We start from the raw sequence: 26,743 nt of genomic DNA, 5'->3' as shown, positions 1-26,743 counted from the left end.
TGTTGCCTTTGCTACTAATCCCAACCTTTTTCCCCATTTACATATTCTTTGACCTTGGGGCTGCAATTAAGGATAAAATTTTGTTTTCCTCAACTTAATTAAATCCATCTGCACATCAATGAGGTGGGTGCAGCTAGCAATTAAATATATACAACATTCTCTTGTGAGGTAATAGATATTGACATTGCAGCTGCTTATGCAAATTGATGCACACACAGAATTGTCCCATCCAGTTTTTGGAACCTTCCAGGAGGTTCCCTAAACCGGATTTCACTTTCTTGATTTTTTTATCTCTTTCCTTTTCCTTTTTCTTCTTTTCATTTTCTGTTTCCTTCTCATTTGTTTCCTTTTTTCCTTTTTCACTTCTTTTCCCTTTTCAAGTTTCTTTTTATTTTTCATAAAATGTGTTGACATATATTTTCTCACAAATTCAAAAAATGTATGTGTTTTTTGAAAATGTTTCGGAATTTCAAAAAATGTTCCAGTTTTCTGTTCAGAATTTCAAAAAATGTTTCCATTATCAAATTTTGTTCTCAAAATTCAACAAATGTTTGCTTTTTTAGAAATATTTGAGAATTTCAAAAAAAATGTCAAGACATGTTCACAATTTTTTTGAAGTTCGAAATCTGTTTGAGTTGTTCAAAAAATTGTCAGATTTTTAAACATTACTTGCTTTTTAAAAATTTGTTCACCAAGTCCATGTAATGTTCGAAAAATTTCAAAAACTCCTTGGATTCTGCGTTGTAGATAGTTCTTCTGTTTGCGTGTAACTCATTCGTCACCGACTCCTCAGTTCTGTTCCAGTGGTTAGCTACTCTCCCCACCAGCTTGAGGTTCAGAGTTTGAATCCTGGCGACGACACGCTCCCCTCGCACAAGGTATACCCACCATGAATAACAACACAAAGCAGGACGTAAGATATTACTCCTCATCATAAGTCCGAACTTGGGTAAGCATGTGGGCTATGTTCTGGTACTTCCAGCCACGTTCGTCACCTTACCTAGGATACACGCGACTTTTCGCTCCGTCAATCCCCACATTAGAAACCTGCTAAAAGGTGTCGGCAAAAACCTTTTTCATTTTTTTCCTGTTAATTTCCTGATGTTTTCTCTTTCTGTTTTCCATTTTTTTATTTTTTTTATTTTTTTCCTTAAAAAAACATCATTGAAATTATTTTAAAAATAATCAGAATTTTTAAAATATTCTTAATTTTTTTACCATTTAAAAAAAACAGTGTTTTCAAAAAATTCATAAAAATGTTCGGAAGTTTCAAATATGTTTACAATTCTAAAATTGCATTTTAGTATGTTCTTCTTTCCTAGAAAATATTCATTTTCTAGAAAAATCTCATATTCAAAAATTGTTCACGTGTGAGAAAAAGTTCACAAAATTTTACAAGATATTCACAATTTTTAAATAAAGTTCTCATTTTTTTGAAAAAATGTCTTGGTTTTATGGAGAAACGAAATAAAAAAACCGATTGAAAATGTTCTGACTCCAACCGTAGGTTTGCTACAGTCAGTGGCGATTCTAGTACGCATGCTTCAACAGGCTAAAGCCTACCTTTCAAAAAAAATTCTCTAGTACTGCTCCAGCAGAAAAAGAAAATTGTGCTTCCGGGAGGATGTGAACGGAGATAGTAGTTAGGTAATAGTTAGATAACCAACTGGCCTACCTCACAAGTTTTTCATGCAGGGGAAACTGACCTAATTTGACCTTCTCTTGCTACTACATTAGAACTCACAGTATCTATTTCGGGCCTTGGTCTATATGAACATGATATGTGTTTACAAAAATCTAGAAAAAATGAAAAATACCACACATGTTTATTTGTAATCTAGGAAAATTTGAGCGTATTTGCACAACATGATTGGGAGATGGTGGTTATTTTTTTAGATAATTTTTTTGAAGTCACGTACAATTTTGATAAATAGTACATGTTCTCAGTAGTAGTTTACAAAACTCTGGGCTTATTTAGACAAGATGACTAGAAGAAAATGGCAATGTTACCAAATTGATCCAAATTTTGGTCAAGAATAGAGATTGATTTACTAGACTTTAATTTTGAGCCAACCCTCTGTTATCTTCCTAGATTCGCCACTGGCTACACTGACCCAGGACGGCGCCCTATCCAACACCCTTCTGGTCGGAACTTGAAGAATAAAACATCACGTGAGCTATCATCTTGTCCGCAGTGCACTCGCTTCGCCCTCCATATGAGCCAGCCCATTGGAACATCGGAGCTCGCTCGTTCGCGTCCGACCATTGTGTTTGGTCGGTTCGCTCTGTTTTTTTATGTTTTTTTAACGGTTTGTTCTTTTTTCCTTCGTTATAACTTCTGTTTCTTTGTTTTTATCGGGTTTCACTGATTTTTTTCATTTTCTTCGGGTTTCTTGGGTTTTCACTAGTTTTTTTCTTTTCTTTTTGTGTTTCTTCATTTTTTGGTTTTCTTTATTTGGTTTCATTGATTTTATTCGGTTTTCTTCATTACTCTTTGTTTTTCATGGTTTTCCTCGGGCTTTTTCTTTCATTCCTTTTATGTGTTTTTCTTTATGGTTTTCACCGGTCTTAGAACCTTTTATTATTGATTTTTTTCTATGTGTTGTTCGTATCGCTTTCCTCGGCTTTTCTATGTACAATTCTTAATACATGATTTGCATTTTTAATACAAATGATCAACATTTCCTTCAAATACATGCTGAATGCCTAACTTTTTCACAAACATTGTAAATTCTTCATATACGGCCGAAACATCTATTTGATATACTTTGACAGTTTCCTAATACATGATTAATTTTTTTCATAACGTCACATAATGTTTTTTGAAACATGTGAATTTTATTAAAATGTCACAAATATTTTGTGTATGCTGTGAATATATTCCATATAAATTTGAAACATTCATTTATATCCTTTTATGTTTTTTTCCAAATATATGATTAACATTTTTTTATAATGTCAAATACATTTTTTTAAACACGTGTTTTCTAATGCCACAAACATTTTTTTTATAATATGATATCAACATTTGGTTTTAATTAATCTAAGTCACATTGTGTTAACTTTGTTTCAAATTCACTTTTTTTTATTTTTTTTATGTTCTGAAATATTTTATTTTACAATACTTTTGAATGTAAGATTAAACTAAAAGAAAAAACGAACAAAGGAAAAAAAAACAGGGGGAAAAACGAACTTACCTGCAGCCTACCTGGAATTGCGGGCATTTTTGAGCGGACCGCGCGGGATTTCTCTGGGCCCTGTTTCTAATAAAGTAGCTGCTCTGCTCTGCTCGCCGCTCCCCATTCCCCAAAGCCAAATCCATAGTCTTCCAAGCCTCACGCCTCCCCCACCGCCGCCGCCGACCACTCTCTTGCACCTCGCCGTCAACCGCTCCCTTGCCTCGCTTTCCCTCTCCTTGCTACCTTCTCCCCTGTCGCCGGCTCGCTGCTCCACTCCACATCGCCTAAGTGAAGTGCAGGAATCATGTCGTTCGCCGGTGTATCCGTAGTTGCTGCCGGCAGGCTGCGGCAGCCGTCCGCGGAGCCTGCCAAGATCTACGCCGGCTCCAGCGCAGCCGGCAGCGGCAGCTGGTATCACCTGCTTGTGGCGGATGGTTTCTCCCGCATCAAACACCTGCCCGCTGGACAGTGCATCAAGGGTTGCTCCTTCAGAGCTGGAGGCTATCCATGGGCTCTGTGGTTCTATCCCAATGGTGATCACCCAGATGATGCCGGTTTCGTGTCCGTCTTTCTTGTCCTTGATCAGGAGCATGTTGAACAGCCCGTGAAAGCGCATGCGTGGTTTAGTTTCATTGATGAGCTTGACAAGCAGGATCCTGCATTCATCCGTTCAAGGGAAGCAATTGACTTCAATACAAGTGAATTGATTTGGGGTTGGCATCGTTCCATAAAAGTAGAGCACCTCAAGGGGGGTTGTTTCACCATCCGGTGCGATTTCATCATCGCCGAAGCTGCCACTGCTCCCTTGATTGAGGTCCCACCATCAAACATGAGTGAGCATCTGAACCATCTCTTTGTGACCAAGCTGGGCGCCGACGTGACGTTCGAGGTCGGCCATGAGACATTCACCGCGCACCGTTGTGTGCTCGCGTCCCGTTCCTCTGTCTTCATGGCAGAGCTCTTCGGCCCCATGAAGGAGGGGATTGCTACAGCCGGTGCCATTCAGATACAAGACATGGAACCAAACATCTTCAAGTCCTTGCTCCATTTCATCTACACTGACTCAATGCCAAAGATGGAGCCTGATGGAGAAGCAGAGAGGGAAGAAGGTGGAGATACAGACTTGATGGAGTCGGAAGGGGAGTCACAAGAAGAACAAGAAGGCGGAGCTGGAGACGAAGTTATGTGGCTTCAACATTTGCTTGCGGCAGCGGATAAGTATGATCTCCAGCGCCTCAAGTCCATGTGCGAAAAGCGCCTGTCTCGGCGCATAGATCTGAGCTCGGTGCTTTCTATCATCAATCTAGCAGCACAGCACCATTGCCGTGGACTCAAGGAAGCCTGCCTTGAGTTCCTCAAAGTCCAGTCTGGTGAAGACTTGCGAGGAGTCATGGAGACCAGTGAGTGGAAGCACATAGGTGCAACCGATCTCTCCATTGTGAACGAGCTCATCACCAAGCTCGCTTCCAAAGCGTAGTTTGTTGTTTATTAAAATGCGTCGTTAGGTAGCTGAACTTGTGCAAGGAAATCACTTTGGGCACCTGTCATTGCATTTTGGAAAGTGCAAACGTACTGTCATTGTGGTTCCTGAAATTGTCTCACTGTATGGGTACCGCCAGCTGAATGCTTGCCTACTTGGCATATATAAGATGTTAACCAGAGTGTAGCGTTGTACAGTATGATATAAATCTCTTGTTGATCATGCAATCTGCCTAGTGTTGTAGTGTTGTATCTATCTACGCTTGAAAAGTTGTCCAGTATGCAGCTTCAGTTAACCAGAGTCTCTGATCTTCCTCTTCTAACTATTTTTATTTGAGCTCATGAACTGTACAGATCGGTGTTGCATTTGCCCAAGCGAGCTCCCATCGACAATCATGCTACGACACCACGGCTCCGTCTCCGACTGCTACTCATCACCGGCAACCACCTATTCTAGCCGCATGTCGTGGTTCCACCTGCCCTGGAGGAGGTAGACGAGCGCCATGGCGGAGACCTCGGCGGTGAGGAGCGACGTCCAGAGCCTGATGCTCCTGCCGGTCCTCTACTGGTATGTGTGGACGCCAATGTAAACGTTGACCGACCACCCACACCGCCACCCCCGGCAGCCAGTGCACCAGGTACCACACGCTCCTCGCCTTCATCACATACTTTCATCTGAAGAACAAGAGATCACAAATCATCACACACTTTCATCAGGAACATTTACAGGAAATCAATGTGTTTCTGTTTGTTGAGGTGCCTAACTAACCTGTCGGGTCTAAGGAATCCGATGAGCGGCTGGAGCCAGACGAGGCCATAGAGGGCGAGCCCGATCCACTGGTGGGTGTTGTTGAACGCGTTCTCAAAGTTGGTGATCGACAGCGCCGCCGTGGCCGACCTGTGTGGCGACGTGGCAGTAGAAGAGGACCCTGACGGCCTTGGCGCTCTTCAGTTGCTCGAGAACCTGATCAGCAGCACACTGACCAGCATCAGGAAGCCGACCGACGACCAGGGGAGGAAGGTGTGTAGCTTGAGCTGCAGCTACAAAAAAACAAGTGTTCAACCGAGTGTCAATAATAGCAGTTTTGCAATGACACATTCAGATTCATTATTTATATAAAATAATGGGTTTGTTTTATGTTTCTTATTGGTAGTCCTCTAGTCTTTATGTTTTATATTACTTTATGTTTTTGTTAAGATTAGAATTATTTGAAAGTATATTAATAAAATATGATTAAATTATTTTCTTATCAATACTTTTATTTCGATAGTATTTATTCATTATTTATATAAAATAATGGGTTTTATGGATGTGGAACATAGTTTTTTTACATGTTGAATATTTTTACTTGTGTAGTTTTTACTAGTAGAATATTGCATTTGTTCATGTATGTCAAACAAACTATTCACATAACTCCTATAAATATTTCCAATAGATAAAACATGGTCCGTACAATTTTTTAAAATGTGTTCCATAATCCATGATATCAGTTCATTATGTAATGAAAATATTCGTGTAACTCGTTAAAGTATAATTCCTCATTCCATGGTTTACTGTCCATTTTTTTATTTTAATTTGTTGTCTTCCTGAGACCAAGCGACACAGAGATATGGTTCCGAGCTTACACCAGTATAATCAGTATTGGAATCTAAACAAAAACTTTTGAAAACAATCTTTGCTTTTTTTGCTAGATCCATGTAAAAACTTCGAATCAAATTGGATATAAATAAACACATTATTTTGACTTGTTTGTTAACTTTTGTTAGGGTGAAAACGTCCATGCGGTCATGCCTAGTATAGATTTTGAATCAAAAGGGAATAAATGATTGCAAATTGTTCCTTTGAATTATTCTTTCACTTCTTCAAGTATACCAAGTTCGAACTTAGTCACACCAAACTGCAACTATGCTCTCTATTTTTGCAAAAAGGACCCAACTCTGCTACAAAGATTCACCATAAGTACAAAACACTTCAAACATAATAAAAATTACATTGATGTCTATGGACCACCGCCACCATATAAACAAGCAGCCAACGCGTCGATGTCACTGCTCCCATACTGCAGTCGGCTTGACATCATCAAGGAAAGACGTGAAGTCTTCACGCACATGCCCGTAAAGACTAGCACTCTCAGGCCAAAGTCGTCGCGCGTTGAACCCTTGAATCGATATGAAGAACCCGATACCAAATCTTCCGCCGTGTACGCACAAAGAGAAATCCTAACCTCGTAGCCCCGAGGAGCTGACAGAAATCTTCGTCGGTGCTCTATCCAAACCATCATGGCAGATGAACTTGAGGAGGATCGGAGTCCAGAAGATTCAATAGAAGAAAAAGCATCGGCGTCCGTCCGAGCATCATCTCTGCGAGGACTAAAACAACCTATCTACTACCCGGAGTCGAGGCACCAGGTTTCCTCTATGACACCGGTAGTTGGAGCCGTAGGCAGAGGGAAGGCGAACCCATAGACTCGCCGGCGAAGATCGAGGGGAACAACTACCATTCATGGATGGTCTAGATGATTTGGTGTGGTCATCATCTCCAACCGGATTAAGCATGTCCCCTCACCTCCGACCATTGCTCTAGCGATGTTGGCAAGGCTTCCTGCTTCCGCTTCTAGTGGGCTTTTTTGTTACTTGTTCTCTCTGCTTAGGTGTCCTACTAGCGACATCATGGAAACGTAGTCATATGAAATGAGCCCCCGACGCCTCCTTCTCACTGGTCTCGTTTACTTGACACCGCGGGTTATAACATCTAAAATCTTGCCATCTGATTGTTTGATATTATTCTGCTTACTTATTAATATCAGATGCATTTTAGACACAAATTTGTTTGTTTGTCAAAAGCATGTTCTTTTGCGGGAAAAACCTCGTTTGAAGATTCCTTTGCTTTTGGAGTATATAAATGCCTTTTGGCATTTTACCTGGCAAAATGTTTGAATTGAGCCACTTACTAATTTTTTCAGATTATTAGTTCATTACTCTGATTTTTTTTTACCGAGTTCCATTGCTTGTTCGAGGTATTGGGCCATGTTTGGAGGTTTGGATTTAAAGAAAAATCAGCGAAGAAGCAGGCGGACACTACTGACTGAGGGTGTGGGTGGGCCTGGGCTCAGTAGCACTGACTTGGTGTCACGGTCCAGTTCGGGCAAGCCACTCCACTCCCGCCCGCACGAGAGCAGCAGCAGGAGCGGCGGCCTACTCACCGGCGCGGACGCCGGACGGAAAATCGATCCCGGCGCGGTCTGTCTGGTACCCTCCTCTTCCTTCTCCCCTCACCTTCCCCCGTCCGTTTTTGCTCGCTCAGGCCATCTCCTCCCCTGCTCCCGCCGTGTCCGCTGGCTACGCACGCTAAGTGTTCGACGCAATGCCTCCCGCGTTTGGGGTTGGTTGCGATGCTCGAGGAACGAGAGCATTCGATGATGATTTTGCTTCTCTGCAGGACTGATGGCAGAAGAGAAGAAACCACACTCGCAGACACCGCCGTCGTGGTCAGCCCTCCCGCTGGACCTAGCAGGCTTGGTGCTCAGCCTGCTCCCCGTGCACGCCGACCGCGCCTGCTTTGCCGCGGTGTGCCCGCAGTGGCGTGCCGCCGCGAGGCAGCTCCAGCCGCCACCGCTGCCGCTGCTGGCACTCCCCGACGGCACCTTCTACAGCCTCATGTACGACAAGCCCTTCCGCTTCCCTGGTTGTGGCTTCGCCGGGTACGGGAATGTCTGTGGCAGCTGGTTCGTCTTCTCACGCAATGACGGTTGCTTCATGGTCAACCCCTTCTCCAGGGCCACCGTGACGCTCCCTGCTCTCTCAAGTGTACGACTCCGGCCTCCGAACGCGTCTGCTAAATCGAAATGGGCAGAGGGCGGAAGCGTAGAATCTGCTAACCTCTACATCACATGGATGCGTATCAATGAAGCAGACAACCTGCGCATAAGTAAGCTGATCCTGTGCTCGCCAAATCTCGTTACTGCACTAGTTGGCATTGGACCCATCAGTCAGATTCTAATGTGCCAGCCAGGGGCCTTGTCGTGGTCAGTGCGTGCGTATGATCGGATCGAGGATTTCCAAGACATGTCATTCTACCAGGGCAAGCTGTACGCCATTGCCAAGGACGAGAACCTCCTTGTGGTGACCATCAGCCAGGACCATAGCACCGGCGATGCGCAGGTTTGTCGGATTGGACGAGTCGTCGAGGGTGATTGTCCTACATGGTATGATGGTGTATTCGAGGACAACAGTTCGGCCTGCAAGAAGCTCTACCTGGTTGAATCGCGCGGGATGTTGCTGATGGTACGCAGGACGATTTGTTGTCAGTTTCCTGAACCTAGAGGGGACGGTAGAATTATGGGTGGACAGAATGAGTTTGAGGTTTTTGAGGCTGACTTTGAGCATTCACGGTGGGTCAAGGTGTCGACCGTGGTCCGTGGGGGATGATCAAGTGCTGTTTCTGGGGCGAAGGTGCTTGAGGTCCATGTCCGTGTCGCGGTATGGGTTGCCGGGCGATCGCATCTTCTTCTTGGATGATGATGAGGATAATCGCCTAGACTATGCCTATGATGAGGAGAACGCTTCTTTCGGCGTCTATTCCATGAGATTCCGCAGCATCGGTTCCGGTGATCCAAATATTTCCTGGAAGCGCTGCGCTGAGATGTATCTGGCAGCATGGCTCTTCCCTCAGGACCGTTGAGAGGTTGCTATACTGTTAGCCGGCCCGTTATCGCTATGCAAGCTGCTCCCTGCAGGTTATCTGACCATGGTATGGATGTTGTTGTTTGTGGTTTGGTTGTCTTACCATGCTATAGATGTTGTAGTTCTGTGGTTATCCTGCAAGTCAGGAATGCGTTAGTATAAATTATCTGAACTTGGTTACTCTGTGTAAGTGGAGTGCATCAGTACCTGTATGAACTTATTGTGGTCGTAACTACTACTACCACAAGAGGTTTGCTGCTACTGTGGATCGATGACAATGAGTGATCTTAAAACCGTGTTGCTGCTTATCTGCCTAATATCTTTGGCATGGTGGTCTGTTTCGTCGTTTTTATTGTCACCCTGTAGCTAGCAAGTACGAGTAAGTTGCCGGAAATTGCTTTTGAACGTCAGGTTGTTTCATGCTCAAGTTGCGCTCCTCTTTTGCAGCTGTATTTCTTGTGTGGTTTGACTGAATTTGGAGGCTCAGGCTGTGTTTCAGAGAAAAAGAAGCGGCCAGGAAAGGTGACATGCAACCTAAGACCGAGGGAGGAAAAGGTACTGAGATTTGAATTTATGTTCTGAACCGAGACAAAAGAAAGTATTTTTTGCAGAGCAAAAAAAGGTATTTTTTTGCAGTTTTGAGGAGCTAACTGCCCCGCAGAGTGTGCTTTGTTTTTCTTTTTAGTGGAGTGTGCTTGGTTTTTTTTTTTGAGCGGTAAACCAAGCTCTTAGATAGTTTCAAGGTTTACAGGAATAATTAGGGGATCACGAGGAACCCCTAGCCACAAATGACGACCAGTATCTAAAGAACTAGAAAATTTAGCAAGATTATGTGCTTCCCAATTCGAGGCTCTTCTGGATTTAGCTCCGTCACCATTTCTCCCTCCGCTTTGGCATCGTTGAATTCGAACAACCTTTTGTGCTCCTCTTTCTGATCCGAGAAATCAGCCGAAGCGCCAGCTTCGACATGTCCTTTGTTTCGTGCTCCTCCTCTCGCCGTACGGCTCGACGAATCCGAGCTAGGCACGCCGCGTATAGTATCTCCTCCTCCCGGTCCTCCAAGCTTCGCGTGCGACGAACTCCAACAAGGTGCACCGACAAAGAGTATCGGCTATCTATGAATTGTTAGTTCTATTCGTTGTGGATCATTTTGGCATGCGTTGCATTGTTGAATTATTGTGTGCTATATTGGTCGAATGATGTAGGTGTATGATTTGCATATATAAATTTGGGGGGGTGGGAAATGAAGGTGTTGTTACACGGATGGGCACAAGCTTGAACATGTTCACAAATAAACAAAGACTTAAATTCAATGTTTGTGACTGGAGATGCTCAAACACAGGGATCGTTGTATGGTCGGCGCTCGCGGGAACGAAACGCTGGCGGGAAAACTATTCCACGCGCACCCTCTCCTCCCCTCCCGCCGGCGATGACACCTAGCGACCCTTGCTGCTCCACATCGCCAAAGTGCTAGCCCACAAGATCGCCATGCCGTTCGCCGGCGTATCCGTCGTTGCCGACGGCCGACTGGTGCAGCCATCTACCGCAGACTCGGCCACGATTTACTCCGGCTCCAGCGAAGCCAGCAGAGGCAGCTGGTACTATCACCATCTGCTTGTGGTGGAAGGCTACTCCCGCATCAAACACCTGCCCAATGGAGAGACAATCAGGACCGGCTCTTTCCAAGCTGGAGGCTATCAATGGGCTTTGAGGTTCCATCCCAATGGTTTTCGATCGGAGGATGTCGGTTTCATCTCTGTTTATCTTGTCCTTGACCAGGATGTTGCACGGCCTGTGAAGCTGCATCTCCAGTTTAGTTTCATTCATGAGGTTGACAAGCAAGAACTCGCACTCATCCATGGAGCCAAAACATGTAACTTCTCTCGCAGTGGCTCTACTTGGGGTGGTCATCGTTTCATGAAAGAAGAGGACCTTGACAAGTCAAAGCATCTTCTCAAGGACGATTGTTTCACCATCCGGTGTGATTTCATCATCGACGGAGCTGCTGCCACTAGTAGAAAAAAGACCTAATGTGAGACACATTAGTCCCGGTTTGATTTTGATCCGGTACTAATGGTACCATTAATGCTGGTTCGAACGGCTATGCATTAATGATGGTTCGTGTTGAACCTTTAGTACCGGTTTGTGCCACGAACCCTAGCCAGCGCCATGAATTCAGCATCCTTCTCCAACTCTTCCAAATCTTCCTCCAGTACCACATCTTCCTCCTCATCCTCCCTGAGATTCATGTACTTGAGCTTGTCGTTCAACGAATCCTCCTGTGATACATTCGCTCCATCGCTCGGCCCTTCCGACCCACCGTGCCCCTTCTCCTTCGTCTTCCCTCCCTCCTGCTCCTTGTTCTTCCGCCCATCCACCCTAGACGTAGATGAATCAGCACTCGCCATGATCGCCCCGCCTAGGTTAGTTGTTCCAACCTTCTGGCTCGCGTGGACCTCGCTGGGCTGGAGTCCGGATACGAGATCCGATCTGCCTCGCCGTGGTCGAGGGGTCTCCTTGGCCGCCGCCTAGGAAAAGAAAACCCTAAAGGGTACGAGACTAGGCACAATTTTGTAATGAGGGAAGAGTTTGTACTACCCATGGATTGAGTTCTGCCATGGTCCTCAAAAAAAAACCTGGGCTGCAGGAATAATATTACGCGTAAAAGCGCTTCAATTTGGGCCAGGCGGGAATATTTGAGCCCATTGCGTGGAATTTTCCTGGGCCGCACTAATGTAGGTGCTCTGCTCCTGGCTAAAAAAAAGCTGCTCTGCTCGGCACCGTCCCCTTGCGCCGCCTCGCCGTCGACCACTTCCCTGCCCAGCGCCGAATCGCCTGCCGAAACCCCTCTCCCGTGCGGCCGTCCCCCCAAGAGGCCTCTCCCCGCGCCCACTCAACGCCACCCTCCCCTGCCGCCGGCTCGCCCAGCGACCGCTGCTGCTCCACGTCGCCAAAGTTCCAGCCCGCAAGGCCGCAGGAATCATGTCGTTCGCCGGTGTATCCTGTTGGGGAACGTAGTAATTTAAAAAAAATTCCTACGCACACGCAAGATCATGTGATGCATAGCAACGAGGGGGAGAGTATTGTCTACGTACCCAACGCAGACCGACTGCGGAAGCGATGACACGACGTAGAGGAAGTAGTCGTACGTCTTCACGATCCAACCGATCAAGCACCGAAACTACGGCACCTCCGAGTTCGAGCACACGTTCAGCTCGATGACGATCCCCGGACTCCGATCCAGCAAAGTGTCGGGGAAGAGTTCCGTCAGCACGACGGCGTGGTGACGATCTTGATGAACTACAGCAGCAGGGCTTCGCCTAAACTCCGCTACAGTATTATCGAGGAATATGGTGGCAGGGGGCACCGCACACGGCTAAGGAACAGATCACGTGGATCAACTTGTGTGTCTAGAGGTGCCCCCTGCCTCCGTATATAAAGGATGGAGGAGGAGGAGGCCGGCCAAGGCAAAGGTGCGGCCAGGATAGGGAGTCCTACTAGGACTCCAAGTCCTAGTAGGAGTCCACCAAGAGGGGAGGAAGGGAGAAGGAATAGGAGGAGAAGGAGAGGTGGCCGGCCCCCTTTTCCCTAGTCCAATTCGGACCAAAGGGGAGGGGGGGCGCAGCAGCCTTTTTCCTCTTCCCACTAAAGCCCATCAAGGCCCATTACTTCTCCCGTAACTACCCGGTACTCCGAAAAATACCCGAATCATTCGAAACCTTTCCGATGTTCGAATATAGTCGTCCAATATATCGATCTTTACGTCTCGACCATTTCGAGACTCCTCGTCATGTCCCCGATCTCATCCGGGACTCCGAACTCCTTTGGTACATCAAAACTCATAAAAACTGTCATCGAAACCTTAAGCGTGCGGACCCTACGGGTTCGAGAACAATGTAGACATGACCAAGACACGTCTCCGGTCAATAACCAATAGTGGGACCTGGATGCCCATATTGGCTCCTACATATTCTACGAAGATCTTTATCGGTCAGACCGCATAACAACATACGTTGTTCCCTTTGTCATCGGTATGTTACTTGCCCGAGATTCGATCGTCGGTATCCAATACCTAGTTCAATCTCGTTACCGGCAAGTCTCTTTACTCGTTCCGTAATACATCATCTCACAACTAACATATTAGTTATAATGCTTGCAAGGCTTATGTGATGTGTATTACCGAGAGGGCCCAGAGATACCTCTCCGACAATCGGAGTGACAAATCCTAATCTCGAAATACGCCAACCCAACATCTACCTTTGGAGACACATGTAATGCTCCTTTATAATCACCCAGTTACGTTGTGACGTTTGGTAGCACCCAAAGTGTTCCTCCGGCAAACGGGAGTTGCATAATCTCATAGTCATAGGAACATGTATAAGTCATGAAGGAAGCAATAGCAACATACTAAACGATCGTGTGCTAAGCTAATGGAATGGGTCATGTCAATCAGATCATTCAACTAATGATGTGACCTCGTTAATCAAATAACAACACTTTGTTCATGGTTAGGAAACATAACCATCTTTGATTAACGAGCTAGTCAAGTAGAGGCATACTAGTGACACTCTGTTTGTCTATGTATTCACACATGTATTATGTTTCCGGTTAATACAATTCTAGCATGAATAATAAACATTTATCATGAAATAAGGAAATAAATAATAACTTTATTATTGCCTCTAGGGCATATTTCCTTCAGTCTCCCACTTGCACTAGAGTCAATAATCTAGATCACATCACCATGTGATTAACATCGATAGTTCACATCATCATGTGATTAACACCCATAGTTCACATCGCCATGTGACCAACACCCAAAGGGTTTACTAGATTCAGTAATCTAGTTCACATCGCTATGTGATTAACACCCAAGGAGTACTAAGGTGTGATCATGTTTTGCTTGTGAGAGAATCTTAGTCAACGGGTCTGCCATATTCAGATCCGCATGTATTTTGCAAATTTCTATGTCAACAATGCTCTGCGTGGAGCTACTCTAGCTAATTGCTCCCACTTTCAATATGTATCTAGACCGAGACTTAGAGTCATCTAGATTAGCGTCAAAACTTGCATCGGCGTAACCCTTTACGACGAACCTTTTTCCACTTCCATAATCGAGAAACATATCCTTATTCCACTAAGGATAATTTTGACCGTTGTCCAGTGATCTACTCCTAGATCACTATTGTACTCCCTTGCCAAGCTCAGTGGTAGGGCATACAATAGATCTGGTATACAGCATGGCATACTTTATAGAACCTATGACTGAGGCATAGGGAATGACTTTCATTCTCTTTCTATTTTCTGCCGTGGTCGGGCTTTGAGTCTTACTCAACTTCACACCTTGTAACACAGGCAAGAACTCTTTCTTTGACTGTTCCATTTTGAACTACTTCAAAATCTTGTCAAGGTATGTACTCATTGAAAAAACTTATCAAGCGTCTTGATCTATCTCTATAGATCTTGAAGCTCAATATGTAGGCAGCTTCACCGAAGTCTTTCTTTGAAAAACTCCTTTCAAACACTCCTTTATGCTTTACAGAATAATTCTACATTATTTCCGATCAACAATATGTTATTCACATATACTTATCAGAAATGATGTAGTGCTCCCACTCACTTTCTTGTAAATACAGGCTTCACTGCAAGTCTGTATAAAACTATATGCTTTGATCAACTTATCAAAACGTATATTCCAACTCCGAGATTCTTGCACCAGTCCATAGATGGATCGCTGGAGCTTGCATATTTAGTTAACACCTTTAGGATCGACAAAACCTTCTAGTTGCATTGTATACAACTCTTCTTTAATAAATCCATTAAGGAATGCAGTTTTGTTTATCCATTTGCCAGATTTCATAAAATGTGGCAATTGCTAACATGATTCAAATAGACTTAAGCATAGATACGAGTGAGAAACTCTCATCGTAGTCAACACCTTGAATTTGTCGAAAACCTTTTTGCGACAATTCTAGCTTTGTAGATAGTAACACTACTATCAGCGTCCGTCTTCCTCTTGAAGATCCATTTATTCTCAATTGCTTGCCGATCATCGGGCAAGTCAACCAAAGTCCATACTTTGTTCTCATACATGGATCATATCTCAGATTTCATGGCCTCAAGCCATTTATTGGAATCTGGGCTCATCATCGCTTCCTCATAGTTCGTAGGTTCGTCATGGTCTAGTGACATGACTTCCAAAACAGGATTACCGTACCACTCTGGTGCGGATCTCACTCTGGTTTACCTACGAGATTTGGTAGTAACTTGATCTTGAAGTTACATGATCATCATCATTAGCTTCCTCACTAATTGGTGTAGTAATCACAAGAACAAATTTTGTGATGAACTACTTTCCAATAAGGGAGAAGGTACAATTACCTTATCAAGTTTTCTACTTTCCTCCCACTCACTTCTTTCGAGAGAAACTCCTTCTCCAGAAAGTTTCCGAATTTAGCAACAAAAGTCTTGCCTTCGGATCTGTGATAGAAGGTGTATCCAATAGTTTCCTTTGGATATCCTATGAAGATGCACTTCTCCGATTTGAGTTTGAGCTTACCAGGATGAAACTTTTTCATATAAGTATCGCAACCCCAAATTTAAGAAACGACAGCTTAGGTTTCTTGCCAAACCATAGTTCACACGGTGTCGTCTCAACGGATTTAGATGGTGCCCTATTTAACGTGAATGCAGCTGTCTCTAATGCATAACCCCAAAACGATAGTGGTAGATCGGTAAGAGACATCATAGATTGCACCATATCCAATAAAGTGCGGTTACGACGCTCGGACACACCATAACATTGTGGTGTTCTAGGTGGCATGAGTAGTGAAACTATTTCACATTGTTTTTAACTGAAGGCCAAACTCGTAACTCAAATACTCTTCTCTACGATCAGATCGTAGAAACTTTATTTTCTTGTTATGATGATTTTTCACTTCACTCTGAAATTCTTTGAACTTTTCAAATGTTTCAGACTTATGTTTCATCAAGTAGATATACTCATATCTGCTCAAATCATTCGTGAAGATCAGAAAATAATGATACCTGTCGCGAGCCTCAATATTCATCGGACCACATACATCAGTATGTATGATTTCCAACAAATCTATTGCTCGCTTCATTGTTCTGAAGAACAGAGTCTTAGTCATCTTGCCCATGAGGCATGGTTCGCAAGCATCAACTGATTCATAATCAAGTGATTCCAAAAGCCCATCAGTATGGAGTTTCTTCATGCGCTTTACACCAATATGACCTAAACGGCAATGCTACAAACAAGTTGCACTTAACATTATTAACTTTGCATCTTTTGGTTTCAATATTATGATTATGTGTATCACTACAATCGAGATCCAACGAACTATTTTCATCGGGTGTGTAACCATATAAGGTTTCATTCATGTAAACAGAACAACAATTTATTCTCTTACTTAAATGAATAACCGTATTACAATAAACATGATCAAATCATATTCATTCTCAACGCAAACACCAAATAACACTTATTCAGGTTCAACACTAATCCCGAAAGTATAGGGAGTGTGTGACGATGATCATATCAAACTTGGAACCACTTCCAACACACATCGTCACTTCACCCTTAACTAGTCTCTGTTTATTCTGCAACTCCCGTTTCGAGTTACTAATCTTAGCAACTGAACTAGTATCAAATACTGAGGGGTTGCTATAAACACTAGTAAAGTACACATCAATAACATGTATATCAAATATACTTATGTTCACTTTGCCATCCTTCTTCTCCGCCAATCACTTGGGGTAGATCCGCTTCCAGTGACCAGTCCCTTTGCAGTAGAAGCACTTAGTCTCAGGCTTAGGACCAGACTTGGGTTTCTTCACTTGAGCAGCAACTTGCTTGCTGTTCTTCTTGAAGTTCCCCTTCTTCCCTCTGCCCTTTTCTTGAAACTAGTGATCTTGTCAACCATCAACACTTGATGTTTTTCTTGATTTCTACCTTCGTTGATTTCAGCATCACGAAGAGCTTGGGAGTTGTTTCCGTTATCCCTTTGCATATTATAGTTCATCACGAAGTTCTACTAACTTGGTGATGGTGACTAGAGAATTCTGTCAATCACTATCTTATCTGGAAGATTAACTCCCACTTGATTCAAGCGATTGTAGTACCCAGACAATCTGAGCACATGCTCACTAGTTGAGCGATTCTCCTCCATCTTTTAGCTATAGAACTTGTTGGAGATTTCATATCTCTCAACTCGGGTATTTGCTTGAAATATTAACTTCAACTCCTGGAACATCTCATATGGTCCATGACGTTCAAAACGTCTTTGAAGTCCCGATTCTAAGCCGTTAAGCATGGTGCACTTAAACTATCAAGTAGTCATCATATTGAGCTAGCCAAACGTTCATAACGTCTGCATCTGCTCCTGCAATAGGTCTGTCGCCTAGCGGTGCATCAAGGACATAATTCTTCTGTGCAGCAATGAGGATAAACCTCAGATCACGGATCCAATCCGCATCATTGCTACTAACATCTTTCAACACAATTTTCTCTAGGAACATATCAAAATAAGCATATGAAAGCAACAACGCGAGCTATTGATCTACAACATAGATATGCTAATACTACCAGGACTAAGTTCATGATAAATTAAAGTTCAATTAATCATATTACTTAAGAACTCCCACTTAGATAGACATCCCTCTAATCCTCTAAGTGATCACGTGATCCAAATCAACTAAACCATGTCCGATCATCACGTGAGATGGAGTAGTTTCATCGGTGAACATCATTATGTTGATCATATCTGTTGGGTTTCGTAGTAATTTCAAAAAATTTCCTACGCGCACACAGGATCATGTGATGCATAGCAACGAGAGGAGAGTGTTGTCTACGTACCCAACGCAGACCGACTGCGAAAGCAATGACACGACGTAGAGGAAGTAGTCGTACGTCTTCACGATCCAACCGATCAAGCACCGAAACTACGGCACCTCCGAGTTCGAGCACACGTTCAGCTCGATGACGATCCCCGGACTCCGATCCAGCAAAGTGTCGGGGAAGAGTTTCGTCAGCACGACGGCGTGGTGACGATCTTGATGAACTACAGCAGCAGGGCTTCGCCTAAACTCCGCTACAGTATTATCGAGGAATATGGTGGCAGGGGGCACCGCACATGGCTAAGGAATAGATCACGTGGATCAACTTGTGTCAACTTGTGTGTTTAGAGATGCCCCTGCCTCCGTATATAAAGGAGGAGAGGAGGGGAGGCTGGCCGGCCAAAGAGGGAGGCGCAGGAGAGTCCTACTCCCTCTGGGAGTAGGATTCCTCCCCCCAATCCTAGTCCAACTAGGATTCCTCGGAGGGGAAGGGAGAGAGGGGGGCCGGCCACCTTCTCCTAGTCCTAATAGGACTAGGGGAGGGGAAAGAGGCGCAGCCACCTTGGGCTGCCCATTTCTCCTTTCCACTAAGGCCCATGATGGCCCATATGGCTCCCGGGGGGTTCCGGTAACCTCCCGGTAACCCGGTAAAATCCCGATTTCACCCGGAACACTTCCGATGTCCAAACATAGGCTTCCAATATATCAATCTTTACGTCTCGACCATTTCGAGACTCCTCGTCATGTCCGTGATCACATCCGGGACTCCGAACAACCTTCGGTACATCAAAATGCATAAACTCATAATATAACTGTCATCGTAACCTTAAGCGTGCGGACCCTACGGGTTCGAGAACAATGTAGACATGACCGAGACATGTCTCTGGTCAATAACCAATAGCGGGACCTGGATGCCCATATTGGCTCCTACATATTCTACGAAGATCTTTATCGGTCAGACCGCATAACAACATACGTTGTTCCCTTTGTCATCGGTATGTTACTTGCCCGAGATTTGATCGTCTGTATCCAATACCTAGTTCAATCTCGTTAACGGCAAGTCTCTTTACTCGTTCCGTAATACATCATCTCACAACTAACATATTAGTTGTAATGCTTGCAAGGCTTATGTGATGTGTATTACCGAGAGGGCCCAGAGATACCTCTCCGACAATCGGAGTGACAAATCCTAATCTCGAAATACGCCAACCCAACATCGACCATTGGAGACACCTGTAGTACTCCTTTATAATCACCCATTTACGTTGTGACGTTTGGTAGTACCCAAAGTGTTCCACCGGTAAACGGGAGTTGCATAATCTCATAGTCGTAGGAACATGTATAAGTCATGAAGAAAGCAATAGCAACATACTAAACGATCAGGTGCTAAGCTAATGGAATGGGTCATGTCAATCAGATCATTCTACTAATGATGTGACCTCGTTAATCAAATAACAACTCATTGTTCATGGTTAGGAAACATAACCATCTTTGATTAACGAGCTAGTCAAGTAGAGGCATACTAGTGACACTCTGTTTGTCTATGTATTCACACATGTATTATGTTTCCGGAAAATACAATTCTAGCATGAATAATAAACATTTATCATGATTATAAGGAAATAAATAATAACTTTATTATTGCCTCTAGGGCATATTTCCTTCAGTCTCCCACTTGCACTAGAGTCAATAATCTAGATTACACTGTAATGAATCTAACAACCATGGAGCTTTGGTGCTGATCATGTTTTGCTCGTGGAAGAGGCTTAGTCAACGGGTCTGCAATATTCAGATCCGTATGTATCTTGCAAATCTCTATGTCTCCCACCTGGACTAGATCCCGGATGGAGTTGAAGCGTCTCTTGATGTGTTTGGTCCTTTTGTGAAATCTGGATTCCTTTGCCAAGGCAATTGCACCAGTATTGTCACAAAAGATTTTCATTGGACCCGATGCACTAGGTATGACACCTAGATCGGATATGAACTCCTTCATCCAGACTCCTTCATTTGCTGCTTCCGAAGCAGCTATGTATTCCGCTTCACATGTAGATCCCGCTACGACGCTTTGTTTAGAACTGCACCAACTGACAGCTCCACCGTTTAATGTAAACACGTATCCGGTTTGCGATTTAGAATCGTCCGGATCAGTGTCAAAGCTTGCATCAACGTAACCTTTTACGATGAGCTCTTTGTCACCTCCATATACGAGAAACATATCCTTAGTCCTTTTCAGGTATTTTAGGATGTTCTTGACCGCTGTCCAGTGATCCACTCCTGGATTACTTTGGTACCTCCCTGCTAAACTTATAGCAAGGCACACATCAGGTCTGGTACACAGCATTGCATACATGATAGAGCCTATGGCTGATGCATAGGGAACATCTTTCATATTCTCTCTATCTTCTGCAGTGGTCGGGCATTGAGTCTTACTCAATTTCACACCTTGTAATACAGGCAAGAATCCTTTCTTTGCTTGATCCATTTTGAATTTCTTCAAAATCTTGTCAAGGTATGTGCTTTGTGAAAGTCCAATTAAGTGTCTTGATCTATCTCTATAGATCTTAATGCCTAATATGTAAGCAGCTTCACCGAGGTCTTTCATTGAAAAACTTTTATTCAAGTATCCCTTTATGCTATCCAGAAATTCTATATCATTTCCAATGAGTAATATGTCATCCACATATAATATCAGAAATGCTACAGAGCTCCCACTCACTTTCTTGTAAATACAGGCTTCTCCGAAAGTCTGTATAAAACCAAATGCTTTGATCACACTATCAAAACGTTTATTCCAACTCCGAGAGGCTTGCACCAGTCCATAAATGGATCGCTGGAGCTTGCACACTTTGTTAGCTTCCTTTGGATCGACAAAACCTTCTGGTTGCATCATATACAACTCTTCTTCCAGAAATCCATTCAGGAATGCAGTTTTGACATCCATCTGCCAAATTTCATAATCATAAAATGCGGCAATTGCTAACTGTTGGGTTTCGTAGTAATTTCAAAAAATTTCCTACGCGCACACAGGATCATGTGATGCATAGCAACGAGAGGAGAGTGTTGTCTACGTACCCAACGCAGACCGACTGCGGAAGCAATGACACGACGTAGAGGAAGTAGTCGTACGTCTTCACGATCCAACCGATCAAGCACCGAAACTACGGCACCTCCGAGTTCGAGCACACGTTCAGCTCGATGACGATCCCCGGACTCCGATCCAGCAAAGTGTCGGGGAAGAGTTTCGTCAGCACGACGGCGTGGTGACGATCTTGATGAACTACAGCAGCAGGGCTTCGCCTAAACTCCGCTACAGTATTATCGAGGAATATGGTGGCAGGGGGCACCGCACACGGCTAAGGAATCGATCACGTGGATCAACTTGTGTCAACTTGTGTGTTTAGAGGTGCCCCTGCCTCCGTATATAAAGGAGGAGAGGAGGGGAGGCTGGCCGGCCAAAGAGGGAGGCGCAGGAGAGTCCTACTCCCTCTGGGAGTAGGATTCCTCCCCCCAATCCTAGTCCAACTAGGATTCCTCGGAGGGGAAGGGAGAGAGGGGGGCCGGCCACCTTCTCCTAGTCCTAAAAGGACTAGGGGAGGGGAAAGAGGCGCAGCCACCTTGGGCTGCCCCTTTCTCCTTTCCACTAAGGCCCATGATGGCCCATATGGCTCCCGGGGGGTTCCGGTAACCTCCCGGTAACCCGGTAAAATCCCGATTTCATCCGGAACACTTCCGATGTCCAAACATAGGCTTCCAATATATCAATCTTTACGTCTCGACCATTTCGAGACTCCTCGTCATGTCCTTGATCACATCCGGGACTCCGAACAACCTTCGGTACATCAAAATGCATAAACTCATAATATAACTGTCATCGTAACCTTAAGCGTGCGGACCCTACGGGTTCGAGAACAATGTAGACATGACCGAGACATGTCTCTGGTCAATAACCAATAGCGGGACCTGGATGCCCATATTGGCTCCTACATATTCTACGAAGATCTTTATCGGTCAGACCGCATAACAACATACGTTGTTCCCTTTGTCATCGGTATGTTACTTGCCCGAGATTCGATCGTCGGTATCCAATACCTAGTTCAATCTCGTTAACGGCAAGTCTCTTTACTCGTTCCGTAATACATCATCTCACAACTAACATATTAGTTGTAATGCTTGCAAGGCTTATGTGATGTGTATTACCGAGAGGGCCCAGAGATACCTCTCCGACAATCGGAGTGACAAATCCTAATCTCGAAATACGCCAACCAAACATCGACCATTGGAGACACCTGTAGTACTCCTTTATAATCACCCATTTACGTTGTGACATTTGGTAGTACCCAAAGTGTTCCTCCGGTAAACGGGAGTTGCATAATCTCATAGTCGTAGGAACATGTATAAGTCATGAAGAAAGCAATAGCAACATACTAAACGATCAGGTGCTAAGCTAATGGAATGGGTCATGTCAATCAGATCATTCTACTAATGATGTGACCTCGTTAATCAAATAACAACTCATTGTTCATGGTTAGGAAACATAACCATCTTTGATTAACGAGCTAGTCAAGTAGAGGCATACTAGTGACACTCTGTTTGTCTATGTATTCACACATGTATTATGTTTCCGGAAAATACAATTCTAGCATGAATAATAAACATTTATCATGATTATAAGGAAATAAATAATAACTTTATTATTGCCTCTAGGGCATATTTCCTTCAATATCTACTATATGATTCACGCTCGACCTTTCGGTCTCCGTGTTCCGAGGCCATATCTGTATATGCTTGGCTCGTCAAGTATAACCTGAGTATTCTGCGTGCGCAACTGTTTTGCACCCGTTGTATTTGAACGTAGAGCCTATCACACCCGATCATCACGTGGTGTCTCAATACGAAGAACTTTCACAACGGTGCATACTCAGGGAGAACACTTCTTGATAATTTAGTGAGAGATCATCTTATAATGCTACCGTCAATCAAAGCAAGATAAGATGCATAAAAAGATAAACATCACATGCAATCAATATAAGTGATATGATATGGCCATCATCATCTTGTGCTTGTGATCTCCATCTCCGAAGCACCGTCATGATCACCATAGTCACCGGCGCGACACCTTGATCTCCATCGTAGCATCGTTGTCGTCTCGCCAATCTTATGCTCCCACGACTATCACTACCGTTTAGTGATAAAGTAAAGCATTACATCGCGATTGCAATGCATACAATAAAGCGACAATCATATGGCTCCTGCCAGTTGCCGATAACTCGGTTACAAAACATGATCATCTCATACAATAAAATTCAGCATCATGTCTTGACCATATCACATCACAACATGCCCTGCAAAAACAAGTTAGACGTCCTCTACTTTGTTGTTGCAAGTTTTACGTGGCTGCTACGGGCTTAAGTAAGAACCAATCTCACCTACGCATCAAAATCACAACGATAGTTTGTCAAATAGACTCCGTTTTAACCTTCGCAAGGACCGGGCGTAGCCACACTCGGTTCAACTAAAGTTGGAGAGACAGTCGTCCGCAAGCCATCTATGTGCAAAGCACGTCGAGGGAACCGGTCTCGCGTAAGCGTATGCGTAAGGTCGGTCCGGGTCGTCTCGTCCAACAATACTGCCGAACCAAAGTATGACATGCTGGTAGGCAGTATGACTTGTATCGTCCACAACTCACTTGTGTTCTACTCGTGCATATCACATCAACATAAATAACCTAGGCTCGGATGCCACTGTTGGGGAACGTAGTAATTTCAAAAAAATTCCTACGCACACGCAAGATCATGTGATGCATAGCAACGAGGGGGAGAGTATTGTCTATGTACCCAACGCAGACCGACTGCGGAAGCGATGACACGACGTAGAGGAAGTAGTCGTACGTCTTCACGATCCAACCGATCAAGCACCGAAATTACGGCACCTCCGAGTTCGAGCACACGTTCAGCTCGATGACGATCCCTGGACTCCGATCCAGCAAAGTGTCGGGGAAGAGTTCCGTCAGCATGACGGCGTGGTGACGATCTTGATGAACTACAGCAGCAGGGCTTCGCCTAAACTCCGCTACAGTATTATCGAGGAATATGGTGGCAGGGGGCACCGCACACGGCTAAGGAACAGATCACGTGGATCAACTTGTGTGTCTAGAGGTGCCCCCTGCCTCCGTATATAAAGGATGGAGGAGGAGGAGGCCGGCCAAGGCAAAGGTGCGGCCAGGATAGGGAGTCCTACTAGGACTCCAAGTCCTAGTAGGAGTCCACCAAGAGGGGAGGAAGGGAGAAGGAATAGGAGGAGAAGGAGAGGTGGCCGGCCCCCTTTTCCCTAGTCCAATTCGGACCAAAGGGGAGGGGGGGCGCAGCAGCCTTTTTCCTCTTCCCACTAAAGCCCATCAAGGCCCATTACTTCTCCCGTAACTACCCGGTACTTCGAAAAATACCCGAATCATTCAGAACCTTTCCGATGTCCGAATATAGTCGTCCAATATATCGATCTTTACGTCTCGACCATTTCGAGACTCCTCGTCATGTCCCCGATCTCATCCGGGACTCTGAAATCCTTCGGTACATCAAAACTCATAAAAACTGTCATCGAAACCTTAAGCATGCGGACCCTACGGGTTCGAGAACAATGTAGACATGACCAAGACACGTCTCCGGTCAATAACCAATAGCGGGACCTGGATGCCCATATTGGCTCCTACATATTCTACGAAGATCTTTATCGGTCAGACCGCATAACAACATACGTTGTTCCCTTTGTCATCGGTATGTTACTTGCCCGAGATTCGATCGTCGGTATCCAATACCTAGTTCAATCTCGTTACCGGCAAGTCTCTTTACTCGTTCCGTAATACATCATCTCACAACTAACATATTAGTTATAATAGTTGCAAGGCTTATGTGATGTGTATTACCGAGAGAGCCCAGAGATACCTCTCCGACAATCGGAGTGACAAATCCTAATCTCGAAATACGCCAACCCAACATCTACCTTTGGAGACACATGTAATGCTCCTTTATAATCACCCAGTTACGTTGTGACGTTTGGTAGCACCCAAAGTGTTCCTCCGGCAAACGGGAGTTGCATAATCTCATAGTCATAGGAACATGTATAAGTCATGAAGGAAGCAATAGCAACATACTAAACGATCGTGTGCTAAGCTAATGGAATGGGTCATGTCAATCAGATCATTCAACTAATGATGTGACCTCGTTAATCAAATAACAACACTTTGTTCATGGTTAGGAAACATAACCATCTTTGATTAACGAGCTAGTCAAGTAGAGGCATACTAGTGACACTCTGTTTGTCTATGTATTCACACATGTATTATGTTTCCGGTTAATACAATTCTAGCATGAATAATAAACATTTATCATGAAATAAGGAAATAAATAATAACTTTATTATTGCCTCTAGGGCATATTTCCTTCATATCCCTCGTCGGTCGCGGCAGGCTGCCGCAGCCATCCGCGGAGTCGGCCGTGATCTCCAGCGAAGCCAGCAGAGGCAGCTGGTACTATCACCTGCTTGTGGTTGAAGGCTACTCCCGCATCAAACACCTGCCCAATGGAGAGACAATCAAGACCGGCTCTTTCCAAGCTGGAGGCTATCAATGGGCTTTGAGGTTCCATCCCAATGGTTTTCGATCGGAGGATGTCGGTTTCATCTCTGTTTATCTTGTCCTTGACCAGGATGTTGCACGGCCTGTGAAGCTGCATCTCCGGTTTAGTTTCATTCATGAGGTTGACAAGCAAGAACTCGCACTCATCCATGGAGCCAAAACATGTAACTTCTCTCGCAGTGGCTCTACTTGGGGTGGTCATCGTTTCATGAAAGAAGAGGACCTTGACAAGTCAAAGCATCTTCTCAAGGACGATTGTTTCACCATCCGGTGTGATTTCATCATCGACGAAGCTGCTGCTGCTCCCTTGATCGAGGTGCCACCATCCAACATAAGCGAGCATCTGAACCATCTCTTTGTGACAAAGGTGGGCGCAGACGTGACGTTCGAGGTCGGACACAAGACGTTCGACGCCCACCGGTGCGTGCTCGCGTCCCGTTCTGCTGTCTTCATGGCAGAGCTCTTTGGTCCCATGAAGGAGGGGGTTGCTACAGCCAGTGCCATACAGATACAAGACATGGAGGCGGATGTGTTCAAGGCCTTGCTCAATTTCGTCTACACTGACTCAATGCCCAAGATGGAGGTGGCAGGGGAAGTCGGTGCTGAGGTTACTTGGCTGCGACACTTGCTTGCCGCCGCAGATAGGTTTGATCTCTAGCGGCTCAAGTTGATGTGTGAAGAGAGGTTGTCGGAGCACATTGGCTTGAGCTCGGTGACGGTCATCCTTGCTGTGGCAGCACAGCACCATTGTCGTGGACTCAAGGAGGTCTGCCTGGAGTTCCTCAAAGTCCAGTCCGCTGAAGACATGGGAGGAGTCATGGCGACTAGCGATTGGCAGCACATGTGACTGCAACTGACCCCTCTGTTCTGAACGAGCTCATTGCCAAGCTTGCCTCTAAACCATAGTTCGCAGGTT

The 26,743-nt window shown here is 44.6% G+C and overlaps 1 protein-coding gene and 2 pseudogenes across 1 annotated transcript; all 3 read left to right on the top strand.

The window, feature by feature from the left end:
• The first annotated feature begins 3,483 nt into the window (after positions 1–3,483).
• On the top strand, positions 3,484–6,485 carry LOC119355905 (BTB/POZ and MATH domain-containing protein 2-like). The gene is made up of 4 exons (XM_037622792.1): positions 3,484–4,288; positions 4,349–4,559; positions 5,541–5,679; positions 6,426–6,485. The coding sequence occupies exons 1-4, from the start codon at positions 3,484–3,486 to the stop codon at positions 6,483–6,485; spliced, it is 1,215 nt and encodes a 404-aa protein (XP_037478689.1).
• A 1,351-nt stretch (positions 6,486–7,836) lies between these two features.
• LOC119340153 lies at positions 7,837–9,609 on the top strand (annotated as a pseudogene).
• Positions 9,610–10,829: 1,220 nt separating this feature from the next.
• LOC119355896 lies at positions 10,830–26,733 on the top strand (annotated as a pseudogene).
• Positions 26,734–26,743: the final 10 nt, after the last annotated feature.

The sequence above is a fragment of the Triticum dicoccoides genome, chromosome 1A, assembly GCF_002162155.2.
Source record: "Triticum dicoccoides isolate Atlit2015 ecotype Zavitan chromosome 1A, WEW_v2.0, whole genome shotgun sequence".
Taxonomy (NCBI): domain Eukaryota; kingdom Viridiplantae; phylum Streptophyta; class Magnoliopsida; order Poales; family Poaceae; genus Triticum; species Triticum dicoccoides.
This window is presented reverse-complemented; position numbering and strand designations above follow the sequence as displayed.

Coding starts and splice junctions, on each gene's coding strand:
- LOC119355905 (XM_037622792.1), top strand. CDS start 3,484: ATGTCGTTCGCCGGTGTATCCGTAGTTGCTGCCGGCAGGCTGCGGCAG. Junction 4,289..4,348: donor AGAAGCAGAGAGGGAAGAAG/GTGGAGATACAG, acceptor AAGAAGGCGGAG/CTGGAGACGAAGTTATGTGG. Junction 5,680..6,425: donor CCGACGACCAGGGGAGGAAG/GTGTGTAGCTTG, acceptor AACTTTTGTTAG/GGTGAAAACGTCCATGCGGT.